Source organism: Rhincodon typus, chromosome 14, assembly GCF_021869965.1.
Source record: "Rhincodon typus isolate 14 chromosome 14, sRhiTyp1.1, whole genome shotgun sequence".
Lineage (NCBI taxonomy): Eukaryota > Metazoa > Chordata > Chondrichthyes > Orectolobiformes > Rhincodontidae > Rhincodon > Rhincodon typus.
Window position 1 is genome coordinate 39,930,698 of NC_063345.1, and position 15,047 is coordinate 39,945,744.

General features: G+C 38.9%; 1 protein-coding gene across 2 annotated transcripts in view; it reads left to right on the top strand.

Moving 5' to 3' along the window:
- Window positions 1–14,777, top strand: part of arhgap36 (Rho GTPase activating protein 36) — a 135,385-nt gene extending 120,608 nt beyond the window's left edge. For both annotated transcript variants that reach the window (XM_048605259.1, XM_048605260.1), the window contains 3 exons: window positions 548–645; window positions 1,184–1,428; window positions 9,393–14,777. In XM_048605259.1, coding sequence (XP_048461216.1) covers window positions 548–645; window positions 1,184–1,428; window positions 9,393–10,039 — 990 coding nt within the window. In that variant the 3' untranslated portion in view covers window positions 10,040–14,777. The remainder of the gene's footprint in view (window positions 1–547; window positions 646–1,183; window positions 1,429–9,392) is intronic.
- Window positions 14,778–15,047: the final 270 nt, after the last annotated feature.

Below are 15,047 nucleotides of genomic sequence, written 5' to 3' on the forward strand. Positions count from 1 at the left end.
GTGGAGCAGGCTCAAAGGGCCAAATGGCTGACTCCTTCTCCTATATTCAACGTTTTCTATCAGCAGTGGCCACTATTCCCAGCAGAGCAAGACTCTGCTTGGCCAGCAGCTCTCAGGGGTGGGATTTCTGCCTAACTGCAGATTTCATTAGGCAGGAGGCCCAAGGCTGCCCAATCAATTATTCGCTTTAAATTAAATAGAATACAGAGAAATGAGACAGAGGTCCCACTTGTTCACCATTCAATGGATAATACCCCAGTTTCACAAATTACATTGCAGCCCATATAAGCATTGAGGTGATTCCAGCATGTTCCCCACATTCAAGTATGAATCATGCCACATATATACCAGTCAAATCCTGCTATTCAACTGCAGTTTGTCAATCACTTCCTGTGTCTATTATTTAATATGTAACATTAAATTGTTTTATTACCTCCTAGCCTGTAATTGGCTGTAGGTTTCCATTATTCTCTGTATCTTTACTAATAAAGGCATTATAGTTATGTTTTTCTAATGCATTATTGTTTTCAATGGTCACATTATCCAGGTTGCTCCAGAGTTTCAGCATGAAGTGTTAATGAGTTTGATGCAAACGGACAATGATGTTGTTCACTATCTCCTACGTAGAAAGCTGAAATACCATTTGTAAGTAATGCTGAACAGAATGAAATAACTATTCCTTTATTTTAAAAACTAGAAAGCAGGGAGAGCCATTTGATCAAAGGCCTTTTACCAGAGCATGGTATGACAGATTAGCAGGTCTATTCATACCTATAATTATCTGCTTGCTTTGGGTGGCCATGGCCTCTAATTGTCAAACGTTCTGAGGCAGCATTGCATTTCTATTCCCGAATGTTTTGTAACCCCATTACTCATCTTAAAAATCTATACCCACAATCAATGGTTGAGGCCCACAGTTATTAAATCTTCAAATATTTTTTGATTCTGCCCTGACTCTTTTTGATATTAGCTAACTATTCAATTAGAAATATCACAGAAATCATGGCACTTTGCTATGTAAAGAAAAATAGGTACCATGTCGGTGAAAGGACAGAGGAGTTTTAAATGGGGAGCTTTTGAAAAAGAAAGTGATTGGAAAAAAGATGGTTTGCTTTCTGGCATGAATGGAGTGGTTGAACATGCTTTCTCTTGAATAATACAACATTCCTTCATTTTTGAACAGGGGCTCTGATGACGAAAGTGAGAGATTTGGTATGGCAGAACACCACTGCTCGAAGTCTACGTGTGACTCCTGCAGCTCCATAAGTGGTGACCACACACCAATGAACATTTCACCCAGCTTCTGTGAAGGCCCATCTGTGACAGATGAGAAGGAGATGAGTTCAGGTTCAGAGTTGTTTAAAGTATCTGAAGAACTGTCATTCTTTGGAAAGCATGGAAAGGCCTTTTCTACTGAATCTCTGAAAGGTAGCACATCGGGTTCGTTACATTGAAATGGAAAATAATTAATGAAATTAGTCTAAAACAATGGCAAAAGAAAACCCCAGATCAGAGTAAAAGCACTGGTCGTGATGTTTCTCCAAGGAGATTTCATAGGTATTTAAATGTTATCCCACTCCTCTATCACCACAATCCTGATGCATCATGTTGGATAAAACTTAGTAGCAGATATAGATACTGTCTGGTAAAACCTGTGTCACATGCAGCTGAATTCCACTGCCAGAAAGTGGGAATTCGGAGCCATTATGCAGGATATCCACTGTGGTGTAAGAGGAGTAAGAAAGAGAACCAGTGTATAAATTTGAGGTAGGGAGCTTGTGGTTGTGGGGAGAGCATCCTGAGAAATGTTTCCCATAATATTTATAAAAGTACCTGTATATGCAATGGGCGGAATTGCTGGTAGCTCTTCACTGACGGTGTAGAGAAATTGTTGTCCTATTCATTCTAAGGGTAATTTGTTTTCAGCCTTCTTTCACTGTCCTAAGTACCTTGAACTTTCCATAAACTCATGTTCCATCTATCACAGTCCTTGCCAAGATGCCCATCTGTTTTCCCTGATCACTACCCTATATGCTATTTCTCTTTCTCATCTCTCCCAACCCCAAGCAGTAAGCCCTTTTCCCTATTGGTTGATTCTTCTCTTCACTGAGCACCCATATCTTCCTTCCCACTGCAGCGCCTTAGCACTTCCACCATTGTCACATTCCACACCTCTTTATCTTCAGTCCCACCACTCTCTGGTTTCCATCTTTCCCAGTGAAGACACAGTTCACAACCCTAGCACTGTTAGACTAATGCACCCAGCCCCTAATGTTTGCAGGACCTTCAAAAATTTGAGAATAACCCTCAGTATCTCTATCTTACCTGGAGCTACAAACCTACCTATATCCTACACTTTCATGTTGCTTCCAGACTTTGAAACCCTCTCCCAACAGTCCGATAACCAAATATCATCATTCAGTACACTTTGTGAGGTCAGTTGGCTCAGTTGATTGGTCAATTGGTTAGCGATCCAGAGTGACATCAAAAGCATGAGTTCAATTCCTGTAGTAGCTGTGGCTTCCACAAAGGTCCCCCCTTCTTAACCTTGCCCTTTGCCTGTGGTGTGATGATCCTCAGGTTAAACCACCACCAGTCTACTCTCTCTAAAGAGACAGCAGCTTTACGGTCCTCTGAGACTATGGCAATTTTACCTTTAGTGCCAATAATTTATGAAATGAGTTTAAAACAATGGCAAAAGAAAATCTCAGTACATGTATTCAAACCACACCCATTAGTCCTAGTCCCAGTCCCAGAAAATCTACTCCCACTGCTCGTATATCTCAAGCTGTCCTCCTTATCAACCCAATGTTGTGATAATCAAGAAGCACCATTAGTACATCTAGACAGCTCTTTTGATATTCCTGCACTACTCTCATATAGCAGAAACCCACCTTCTCTTTCATTCCCTAAATGTTTTGTACATCTTCATAAACTGCCCTGTTGTCAGATAGTCAGCAGTGTAAACCAGAGCAAAATTTACTACTTTCCCCTTATGATGGGTTTGGAGGGCATGAGAATTTTTTTGAGCATGACAGCTCCTGCTCCAGCTAACTCTACTATGGGAAAGTTTGTACACAGCCTCCCTGCTCACAACTAAATGAGGCACTGAAGTGAGAAATCTTTTTTTTCTTTATTCATTCACGGGATGAGGGTGTCGCTGGCTAGGCAACATTTATTGCCCATCTCTAATTGCCCAGAGGGCAGTTGAGAGTCAACCATATTGCTGTGGGTCTGGAGTCACATGTAGGCCAGACCAGGTAAGGATGGTAGTTTCCTTCCCCAAAGGACATTAGTGAACCAGATGGGTTTTTCCGACAATGGGTTCATGGTCATCATTAAATTCTTAATTCCAGATATTTATTGAATTCAAATTCCACCATCTGCCGTGGTGGGATTTGAACCCAGGTCCCCAGAACATTATCTGGGTCTCTGGATTAACAGTCCAGTGATAATACCACTAGGCCATTGCCTCTCCAATCAGTGGTGATTAGGGCTGTCATCATGCGAGAATTCAGTGAGTGTTGAGCAGACCATGAGGCAAGCCTGAAAAGCAAATAAATTTGCTACTGTTCATACAAATGAAAAAAGTTTTTGTGACATAGTTTGTATCCTGACGAGCATTTGGATGTCTTCTGATGATTTACCACAGGCAGTGGTTTAAATAAACTATCTTAGCATTACAGAATGTGATCTACAGATCAGATGCTAAAGCTTCGTCATGGAAATCTGAGTTGTTTATTTAATCACATAACATAAATTGTCAACAGTCCAATAAAAACAGAATACTGTTCTTTTCTCCCACTTTCAGGGTAATATCCTAATTTCTCTTTGATCCCAAAAGTCACTAGCCTGCAAACTGGGCTACAAGGCATCTTTTTCTCAGTGCAGGAAGCACTCAATCCTTTCCACCAGGAAGTAAGCTTGGAAAAAAAAAACATGTTGTTCAATTCCAGCATGTGACATGGGCACCCAGGCCTTTAGATATTTATATTGCAATCAGTTTGTCTTTAGCCTCTATTTCTTCAACCTCAATCCCCCAGCAAAATGCCTCCACCAGCCTTTATTTACCTGAGGGTCTTTGGAATGCTGGTTTATACTCCTCCAAACAGTTGTTGGCACACACCAGCTCAACAAGAAAGGGGGCTTTGTCATTCAGGTGCAGGTATTGAGCCCATCACGCCACCTGCCTAAAAATGTGTGCATCCAAGTATCTACCTCACTTTTTCAATGGTAGTAATTATCATAGACTTGAGTGGCATATCCACATTCAAAGCATTGGAGGATATAGTTCAAAGATTTGAAGCAAGAATGAGAAGTGAACAAAAAAGTTAAATCCTTCTTTCGACTAATATTCTTATGACAAGAAGTGGTATAATACACATAATTACACAGTTATTATGGTACATCATAATCCTCTTTAGCCTCTTCGCAGCCCTTAACATGGTAGCCCCACCATTCTTCTACAAAGTATTTCCTACATTATCTACCTAAGTAATGTTGTTATTTCAGGGTAAAATACCACTGCCAGCATGATATGGTCTGAGCGTTCCCTATATACCCTTGTAACATATACCACAAAGATAGGGACCTTGTTGAGACAGAAATTTTGAGGTTTATTAACAATACTAATTATTTACACCACTGAGAGCTCAGACCGACACAAAATCTAGGGTCTGTGTTACTGACTATAAGTGGCAAGGGTACAATAAGTGCGAGCAGGCTATTATGATTGCTGATGCTCCTGAAGGTGAGTCCTTTATATTGGCATGTCATATGCCATGATGTCACCTGACAATCTTAAAATTACATGCCTGTCTTTTCTGGAATTGATGCAAAAACACAATAAGTGGAATGACATTATTCCATTGTGATCCAGAGAATTTCCAACGTAGGCGTCTCCTTCCACTGGATTCCTCTGGAATCCCTTCAAAGTCTATTCTTGGTTTCCTCCTTGGTCTCATTTTCATCCTTGACAACCATATCTGCTATATAGGATCAAGTTCTATATGCACACAGATAGCATCTGACGCTATCCTGCCGTCATTTCTCTTCATCCATTCACGCTTTTGTATTATTAGAAAGCTTGTGAATGAGTTGTGCTTTCCTCTGCATTCAGGAGTCATTGCTCCAAATTTACAAGAGGCTGAATGTCACAGTGGTCACACTGGGCCTGTGTCAAATAGTGAGGGAAGCAACAAAGTCCTGACATTAGATGACTGGTAATGCACCATCATTTTTTTCACTATTGCTAAATTAATATTATGGAAGTCCCTAGCTTATACCATTGTTGTGATGGTATCACCACAGGCACTTCAGAAGTTCAACAAAAAGACCCATCACTGACTGAGGAGTAAGCAATAAATACAACCTTGCTGATATTATGCATGCCCCACATGTAAACAAATGATCTTAAACTGCCCTATTAATAGATCCACTTTTCTAGATTCACTAAGTAAACTAGCTCAACCCATCTTTAGCAGCAAACATGCAGCATTTCCTACATCATTAGCTGTTCTACACAACTGCAGTACATTGTACAAAGCCTTTTGACATAATCATTCACTGTTCTGGATGAAGGATTGTGTAACATCCAATAAATGACCATATATTTAAATGATTCCTGTTGGAAGCACTGAGTGTAACAAATGGATGCCAGATTCTGCAAAGGGCCTGGTAGGGTCTGGAAATCCTTGGTGAGGGCTCTATGCATGAAACAGTCTTGCTCAATGCTGTGATAGTTTACCGATGCACTTTGATTCTTGCAACTCTATGCTGCAAGGCATTTCTCATTGGTACTGCAAAGAAGGCGGCTGCTCTCTCTTGATATTTTTAATGAGGACTGCCCGACAAGTATGCCTGCAATCCATAACTCTGATTTGTAATTCTACAGCAATTACGCTGACCAGTGATGACCTTTCCACTGTTAGTTCAGCTATATCAATGAGCTGGATTTTCCTGTGGGCTTGGAAAGACCTTGACCTGTATACTTCTTCACCCTTCAAAATACATATCCAACCCACACATAACTTTCCCCTGGATTTTTGTCTTTTCACAAAGGGGTCAAGTTTGCCATGCAGTTTGTGAGCCATGCTTGAGTGGATGAGAAGTGTGGACATGGAGTCAGGTTAGTTAGAAAGGTTTGTCTCAATTCTCCCAACATCATTTAAAAGGTCTCTTCAACCTCACTTCCCATTCATTCCCATACCACTCCATGTCCCCTCCAGTCGCCCATGCCATCCCTTGCTCCTTCACATCACCACCCTTTCCTGTGTACCATTACATACTACTCAGATTGCCATTGCTAAGACCATGTTACCTCTTTGTTTCAAAGTAGTCTCCATTATATGCAGTCCTCAAGCTGTGCAAAAGCAATGGGAATTATTTTAAGATCATTTGGGGAAAAAAAAATCTCCACCAATTTTATAAAACCTACAAGTCCAACTCACAATTATTGATAGTTGAAATAAAACCTACTCCAATAAAAACAAAATAATTCTTTTACAAACCCAACAGGCACTTGAATGAGCAAGAAAACAGAAAGTCACCTGTCCATCTGATACTGTTCAGCAGTTTTTGAAACTGCGTCAAGCATTTTTGGTAGCAATAGCTGCCATACCAAAAGTTTCCAGCTACATTTCTTGAAACAGAGAACAGATTGTTTTAAAATTGAAAATGGAATACTAGAGTGTCTGCGAATCAATGGAGAGGAGCAAGTATAGAAATTTCTCTACAACTTGCAAAAACAGCATCTTTTTTTTGAAACAACCAAACCTGCTAGTCTATTTAAATCACAGGCCAACAGGACTTTTGTTTTAAATTTTTAATGCATCATGATAATTGGAAAAGGTATTGTAATGCACAGCAGCAATTACACAATGCTTAACAATGCAAGAATTATTTATTTGTGCACAGTCAGACACCTATGATGAATCACATTAAAAATACATATACATTACAATACAATGTCTCAATGTCATTTGAAGGTGTCAAAATTTTAGACTTTCAGAATATTCCCAATTCTTCAGCAGGCTTCCCCCCGTGACTTAATATGCTCTAAGGAGGAAACTTAGGTCCTTTTAGGGCCTACAAAACCAACAGAAATCCACAAAAATTGCTTCCAAAAGGATGTGCATTTTTTCTAGTTTCCTCACAACAGGGACTGGGACCTAAAAAGAGGTGTATATGCATTTTTTTATCAATGGGATTGAAATTTTACCTGGTGTGAAGGTGTCTTTTATTGTGCCAATGGCCACACTTCGAATTATTTCAGTGGAAATCAAGTTTTCATCTGCATTCCTGAGCCTAGCCAGTTTCCTGTGGCTCTTTTTGCCAGTCAAGAATGCCTAGTGTGAAAAATATACATACTTGCCCCTACTGAGGTTAGATTTCTCATTTTAAACAGTGAACATAAAGTAGTTTGCCTTCTGTGCCCTATATTTGTCTAGTGGCACAGGGCTGTAAAATCCTGTTAAGAGCATGGCAGGTTTAGATGTTCATGGGGAGAATAGAAAGCTTGTTCAAGTCAGGAACATTCTGAAAGCAATGTGCAATGTGAAAGCAATATTTTCCTACATTCATACATCACTGTAAAATGCCGTATTATAATGTAAATGTGTTTTGATTCACTAATTCCTCATAGGGAGCAGTTTTGAAAAGGTAAATTCACATTCACATTAACAGTATTATTTATTTGTTTACATGCATTCTCGTATTTTTGTGATGAAGGAATTACCATAAATGTACTAAAACTAAAGTCAACCAAAATATCATCTGTTGTCATTTTTAATACTCTAATCTAAATTAGATTGGCAGGTCTGGGTGTGTCTTTCTTCTAAAAAAAAGCTTGCTTCTGTGTATCTGTTCACCTCCAATGGCTGATGGGCACACTGTTTTGAAATGGAAACAGAAATTTCTGTCAGTGGAGCTGGAATCATTGGCTATGTCAGCAGTTCCATTGTGAATGCTTGGCTGCACTTCAAAAGCCTCAGTTCAAAAGGTAGTCTTGTTGATCCAAGAACAGTTAAAATGTATATGCTCATAATAGAAAATTACAGGTTCTAGACTTTTTTTGATCAGCTCAGTTGGCCCTTAAAAGATTACAACCTCCCCCACTGCTAGAGGTAGCATGGGGTTGCATGGGATAGAATGGGGAGATGAGGAATGAGGTATAGATGTTTTTAAACAATGTTAAGTGTTTGATTATTAATTTGGAGGCTGAGTTGGGCCTTCTACAAGATCACCCTGTACCCATATTCCTCATACACTCCTTTGTTACTCAAGATACACTGTGAACCCAAATCTTTGAAAGTCACATGAAGGTTGGAAATTCATATTGTGAGTCATGCGAGTACACAGATTTTCTTTAGCCTTGGTGAAAATTTGGCCCAAGACCTTTCCAACCCCACCAAAAGGCCACACAAACATGGTGCAAGGTCAGGAAGGCACAAGAAAGTGTTTTTTTCCGCCAACAAAAGTAAGTGCAGTATTTCACAACCTAATTCAGAGCTGTTTGGGAACCAACAATCTGGCCAAATGTCTTCTATTTGCAATTCATAGTTAATTACGACTGATTTTTATTTGTTCTAACGGGCACTCTCAATGTCTATGAGTTTACAGTCAAAAAACTAAAAAGAGTAAAAACATGTAAACCAGCATTCCTCATGACCTTTCCCAAATCCCTATCAAATTAATCTGTAGCTATGATATATTTATAGGCCCTTGTTGTGATCTTTTCCTTCAGTTGGAAACCCTACAGCAATCTTAAAGACTTTTACCAGGTCACCAACCAGGCTCCTAATAAAACACTATGTGTGTCTTATGGTCTTGTGGCAATGTCCCTACCTCTAGTTCAGAGGGCTTGGTTCAAGTCTCACCTGCTCCAGAGGTGTGAAAGAATGGGTTGATCGAAAATATGTGGAAAAAATACCCTGAAGTACAGGTTGCTGTTAGTTAATGTAGTAGTGCACAATTTCCAGATCATCTGGTTAACATGCAAACAACGACTATAAAGTTTTAAAACACGGTTCCAAAATATGGATTGGGATCATAACATGTTGATTCAACATATAATTACTTAATTTATTTAATTCTCAGCCCTATCTAGTGGTGAAATATCTGTGTTACAGGTACTAGACTGTCTTATTTAATCAAAAAATTAAAAGCGACTCTTTTCTGCACTCACGACAAATCTGATCTTATAACTGGAGACTGTACACCCATTAGAAAAGATTGAAGATGTTGCAGCTATTTTCTGTAGAAAATCAAAGTGCATTAACAGTTTATTAATGAGGACAGTTAGTTTTGAATTAAAGCTCATTTGTAAATTGAGTTAACAAAGTTATCAGGAAGTTATTGGCTTTGCTTTTCATCTTGTCTGAAAATTATTTTAGATTCATTTGAAGAGACTGGTGGGAAATGGTCTATTGGTCAACGGAGAGCATCTCATTCACATGAGAACCTTGCAACGACACTTCTTTTGGAACCATCAAAAGGATTTGTGCAAGATGTAGAGTTCAGGACACAAAACCCAACTTCAGTTCCAATGAACAAGTCTCCTGACATATCCTTAGCAACCAGTTCCCAAACACCCTACAACAGTCATCATATGCTCACAAGTCTTAATTGCACTCGATTCCTCACAGGCAGCACTGAAGAATTGAAGAAGAATACAAAAACAACAACTAAACTGCGAAGAGTACGTTCAGATCTTTATTCAAAATGTGGAAGTCCTATCTTGCATTCATGTGCTGCTAAAACAGGCAGAGACTTTAAGAAGTGCAGTGAAGTTGCTAGCTCATCTAGCAATGACCATTTGAGAAAAAATCTATCTACTGCATCTAGCTTCTTTCCTGAGGCATCCAAGTCGTGTGAGGCACTACAAAATGAGAAAAGTAGGGAGGAAATGGAAGCTAAAGTGTGGGTGAGAAGGGTCAGTGAAGCTTGTTCTCCAACCAAAACACAGAGACAACAGCAACTTCAGCATTGTAAGTTCAAAGATGAGCAGAAAAAAAATTCTGTTCGTGAAACTGCTGTATAATTTTCAAAATTTCCTGTTCATTGAACATCTCCAAAAAGAAGTTGCTTCAGCACTTCTGGGAATAATTTCGACTCCATTATTTCATGCTCGTTGTTAGGTTTTACACATTTGTGTAGGACTTGTCTGACTTACTAATCTCAAATTTTGCTATTATTTCCCCATTAGTAAATATTATAGATATTGTTGTTTAATTGCCCCTTCTTGTTGCCCCTGGCAGTTGTCTCTGTGTTGATGTTAAGTTTAGCAAAACTGAAATCTCTACATGTTTATGCGCTTGTACTTTATTTAAAATGAGCGAGGATCTTTCTCAGTCTGTCTTGTTTCTTGTATTAAGTCCGTGAATTATTAACACTTAAAGGAATGTTCAGGCCTTGTTGGATTGTAGGAATGACAACACAGACAGAGAAAAGGCAATTTGACCCCTGAACTCTGCTCTTTCCATGCATTGTACAATCTGTTCTATCATGGACTGCACCCAGTTTATTTATTGCAATGTCCTGAGGCCAGGTTTTGCAAAAATTTCTCAACTCTTTGAAGCAAACAAGCAAAACTCCAGAATTCTGCCTCCGTTAAAGCTACTGCAATGAATTCATAGACTTCTGAGTGTTTATAAAACATATTAAATCATTTTGCATTAGTTAGTTGTGTGGATGGGTACTGCTTTTCTTCGTGTTTATGGACTGGTTCGTGATAAGGGAGCATTCCATTCCTGAAGGGTGTCTCAGATCTGAACTTGCTTTTCCTCCTTGTGTTGGACCGATATAATCTAAGAACTGGAGGATTAAACATTGCCTTTTCCACTATGTGCTATGTGTTTGAATCCAAGACAAATGATCAGATGAGTGTTTCCTCCTTGCTTGATGTAAATGTCCTCTTTTAAATAATCTTAGGCAGGGATCAATCTAGTTGCTATTGGGTACTTGAACACAGGCTGTCCCTAATACAGAACTAATTTTGTTCAGCAGAAACACTTCAATGTGAAATGGAAATGTCACTGGGGATTAATTCATCCTGAAGATGGTTGCTTACAATGTCATAGCTTTAATGTTCCTCATCTTGGTAAGCAAAAAGTACTAAGTAAATATATGACAAATCCTCGTCTTTATTTTCAAATATTTGAAATTAAAATCTTCCCAGATGTATTCATCCTGGACATTCCTCTAATTGTTTAGAATATTCAATTGCATTATAAAGTGCAATGATTCTTTTTGGATCCAAATAAGAATTTTTTAAGTGTTATTTGTGTTCAAATCATGTTTATGCATTACCTGTTATTGTAAAGATTTAATCCAGTGCTTTCGTTTGCAGCAGAAACATGATAATTTCCTTGTTATGTGGGCTGCGATTTTCAGAATTTTCATTGCTTCAATATTGCTGCATTGCTAATGGCAAGGGCTTTGTATATCAGAACATTGTGGTAAATTAAATCATTTCAGCTTCAAATAAGAAATGGAATGTGCCAGTTCAGTTAATAGTCGGAATTATGAATTAGGAGGAAACATCCACTGGAATTTGCTGACCTAATTATTTCCTGTAATTCTGTTAAAAGCACATGGTTGTTGGATATAGGGTGAGGGCATGGCAAACTTTGACACCCACTGAAAGTTATACAATGGCAGTTCTACTTCATACAGGTTTTATTTAGCTAAGCATGTTTTCTTCATGTGGGTGTGTACAACTATTTTGAGGCTGCATATAGCTTGATTCTCTTATGATCCCTACAGATATCCAAATCTTTTACAAAGGGATCAATTTCCCAGTGACTAACACAAGTAAACTGAAGGATAAAATGCTACATTCTAAGAATTTCACTATAATCTGCAAACTAAAATCAGTGTGACTTAAACATTAATTTGGTTTAATTGTGACCGTTAAGTAAAGACACTGTCACATTAGCCAGCTAAGTAATCAAGCTATGTCACAATCCCTTTTGCTGTGCACTGTATTTACAGATTTGTAGCATTACAGAAACAGTCCCACTGTAACTCCTGGATTTCCAGCAGGCCCACTTCAAACATCATTCCACTCAGCCCGTTACACTTAGGTCTAATTTTCACCAGCAAGACATCTCCTCTTCATGAAAACAGTTCTGTACCCTTACTTTGAAACAGAAAAATAAAACACCTCTGCCGACATCAAGCTTGGTCGTTAGCACATACCAGCTTCTCTCTGTTTCTCCATGGCTGGCAGACAGATGATAGTCACTCACCTGCAGATTATGTGGGCCTATCTGAGTGGAAGTCTTTCGTATGACCTCACCATTCCACTTTTCAGAACATTAACTTAACAGAACAAAAGGGACATTTAAAACAATTATAAAATCCAGCTGTTTAACAATATCTTAGTCTGCACAGGTTGAAGCTAGTGAAATGATTAAAGATTATAATAATTTTATAAAGTTTACATTGTAAAACAAAGATGGTCTTAAATTTAACCATAAAACCCCTTCCCTAATGGATGGCAAAGAGACAGTTTAAAATGTTAAGACTTGATAAGATGGTGCCAATCCCATCTGTTTAAACTTTTGAAGTTCATAAACCAGTGTATGCATGAGACTTTTGTAAAGCCTTGCTAGGGCATAATTAACATTTCAAAATTATGACCTGACAACATGATCTGCACCACCACTCACATTTAATAGTGATCAACAGAAAGCATAAACTTTGGGCTTCTCAGCAGCTGATCCAAAGCAGGAGTTGTTGGGTTACTCAGTTTATGGTTCATACAGAATTCAGTGGGCTAACCACAGCAGGTCTGATTTTCACAGGCCAAAGATACCTTTTGCCTAAATCCCAGGCCTGGTCACAGGCTTCTCTACCTCAACTGCTGACTTGCCCCAAGATATACTATTAACTGACCCAAACTGATACCCCAGCACTGGGGGAGGGACTCAATCTTCAACATCCTCAAGCTACAGCCCCCAGCCCCAAAGATTTCCCTTCTAGACAATGGTCAAGAAGGACAGTTGATTTGATGCCCTATATGAGTATAGGGTCTACAACATACTATAGGCTTTAATGCGTTACTGATGGTCTACTGTTACTTAGTAAGCTTTTTTGGCTAAATAGATACAATTGACTGTACAGCTTCCTTCTGCACTGTAAGTGTCTATGTGTGGAATTTAGTGCTGTCCCACGAGACAAGTTTAGTGTTAAGGGGGATTTGATCCACTTCCTACTTCTGCCCCAATTAAGTTTGAAACAGGAAGGCTCATGAAGAGCAGATTGAGACTATTAAGTGGGAAATTACTCCAATTAATTGACTCTGCCCACATCTGCTGGGATCTCCTCAGTGATGGGCAATGGACTTGCCATGAGGACGCCCGAGAAAGAAACTCTACTTTGTTTTCTTGTGGATTTCTGAGAGTAGTGGCATCTCTCATTCAAAGGCGCACAGTGACTAGTCAAAGGACTTGGCATCATGAGGAGGGTCTCAGAGTTACCCTCCATGCCATTTCTGCCAAACTCCCTCCCATAATCTCCATCAATCATGTCTTACCCTAACTGTGACTGGGTCTCTCAGTAACGCATAGCAACTGGCAGCTGTTGGTGGAGGCGGGGTGAAAGAAGAGGGCATAGTTTCTGCCTCTGGAACACATCATTCCCACCCAAAAGGGTCCTTCATCCTAGGGAAGGCCCAGTACTGTCCAATTAAGTGCCAGATGGACATTTAATGTCCTTCCTGAAAGGAGGTGCAGTTGTGCCCTAGATCTATTTACATTTAAATAGATTAAGATTTAATAAATATTTAATTGGATGGTTGAGAAGGCAAATTTATTCAGCATTTATTATATCATATATTTGATCTAGACTGACTGAGCCTGTGTTTAGGGAGCTGTGCCCTTTTTTAAATCTGTGTAATAATTAAAGAAAGTGCGTTCAAACAGGATCAGAGGGTGGATGATAACAGACAGAAGAGTACCTCATCTGAGATTGGTTTCTTAATTGTAAATGTGACCAGTTCACCAGCAGTCTCATTGGTCACCATGACAAAGATATCCAAAAAACAACAAACAACATATTGGTCATTTTGCAACAATTGCCAGTATTTTCAAAAGACTGCCCAGTTCTCAAAGTGGGTCTTGGCTGACATGTTATTGAGTTTGTCAGGTTTTATGATACAATAAAACATTGAGGGACAAATGAGGTAACGTTAAGGATGATGTGCAACAGGTTTCAGGAAGAAGTTTTATTGATGACTTAATGATCAAATACTCCTTTATCAAAAGTTGTTGAATCACACATCTGATTTGGCGTGCAGTTACAGATAGAATCAAATGATACAGGACAGAAGAGGTTCCTTATGATAGGATTTGTCACACACGGATTAAGTAAGGTTAAAAATTTCAACCAAAGCTCCTGCTCCCCATTCTTCTAAATGTCTCATGAAAAATCTGTGCTTACTTTCATATTCAAACATTATCTAGCCAGCTCACGTTTGAAAAAATGGCTACTTGGGGGGAATGCTCAAGGACTGGAAGTTGTTGTACAATTTCCCAGCTGTGAAGAATTAGCATCTTTAGTGGAGAATAAATACCAAACAAATTGCCTCCCCTTGAGGTCCTTTTTAGTGATGTTGTAATGTAATAACCAAAATGTCTTATTCTCTCCTGACAGAAGCAGCAGAGATCAATATTTTTTGTATGCTGATTGACTTCGCAATTGCATTACCATTGTGTCTCTATGGCAGCTTGGTTGAAATAAAACTGCAATTTGAAATTAATAAACCAATTCAGAAAAATAAAGTTTGTATTCTTGCCTGACATTTTAACTTTTTCATGGAAATTTGTTCAAATGACCCCAATCAGTGAATTGGCTGACTGTAGAAGGGTTGGGCAGTGCTCTAATTTTAAGAAAAAGTATAGCTTCTGCAGAACTTTGGAGACTCTCATTTTGATCTTTGTTGAGCATTAGTTACGACAAGGTTCACTATATTAGACTTAATTAAGTTTATTTGTTGTTGAAAGCTGTTGAAGATTATGGCTGGGATGAGTAGATTCGATATCTAC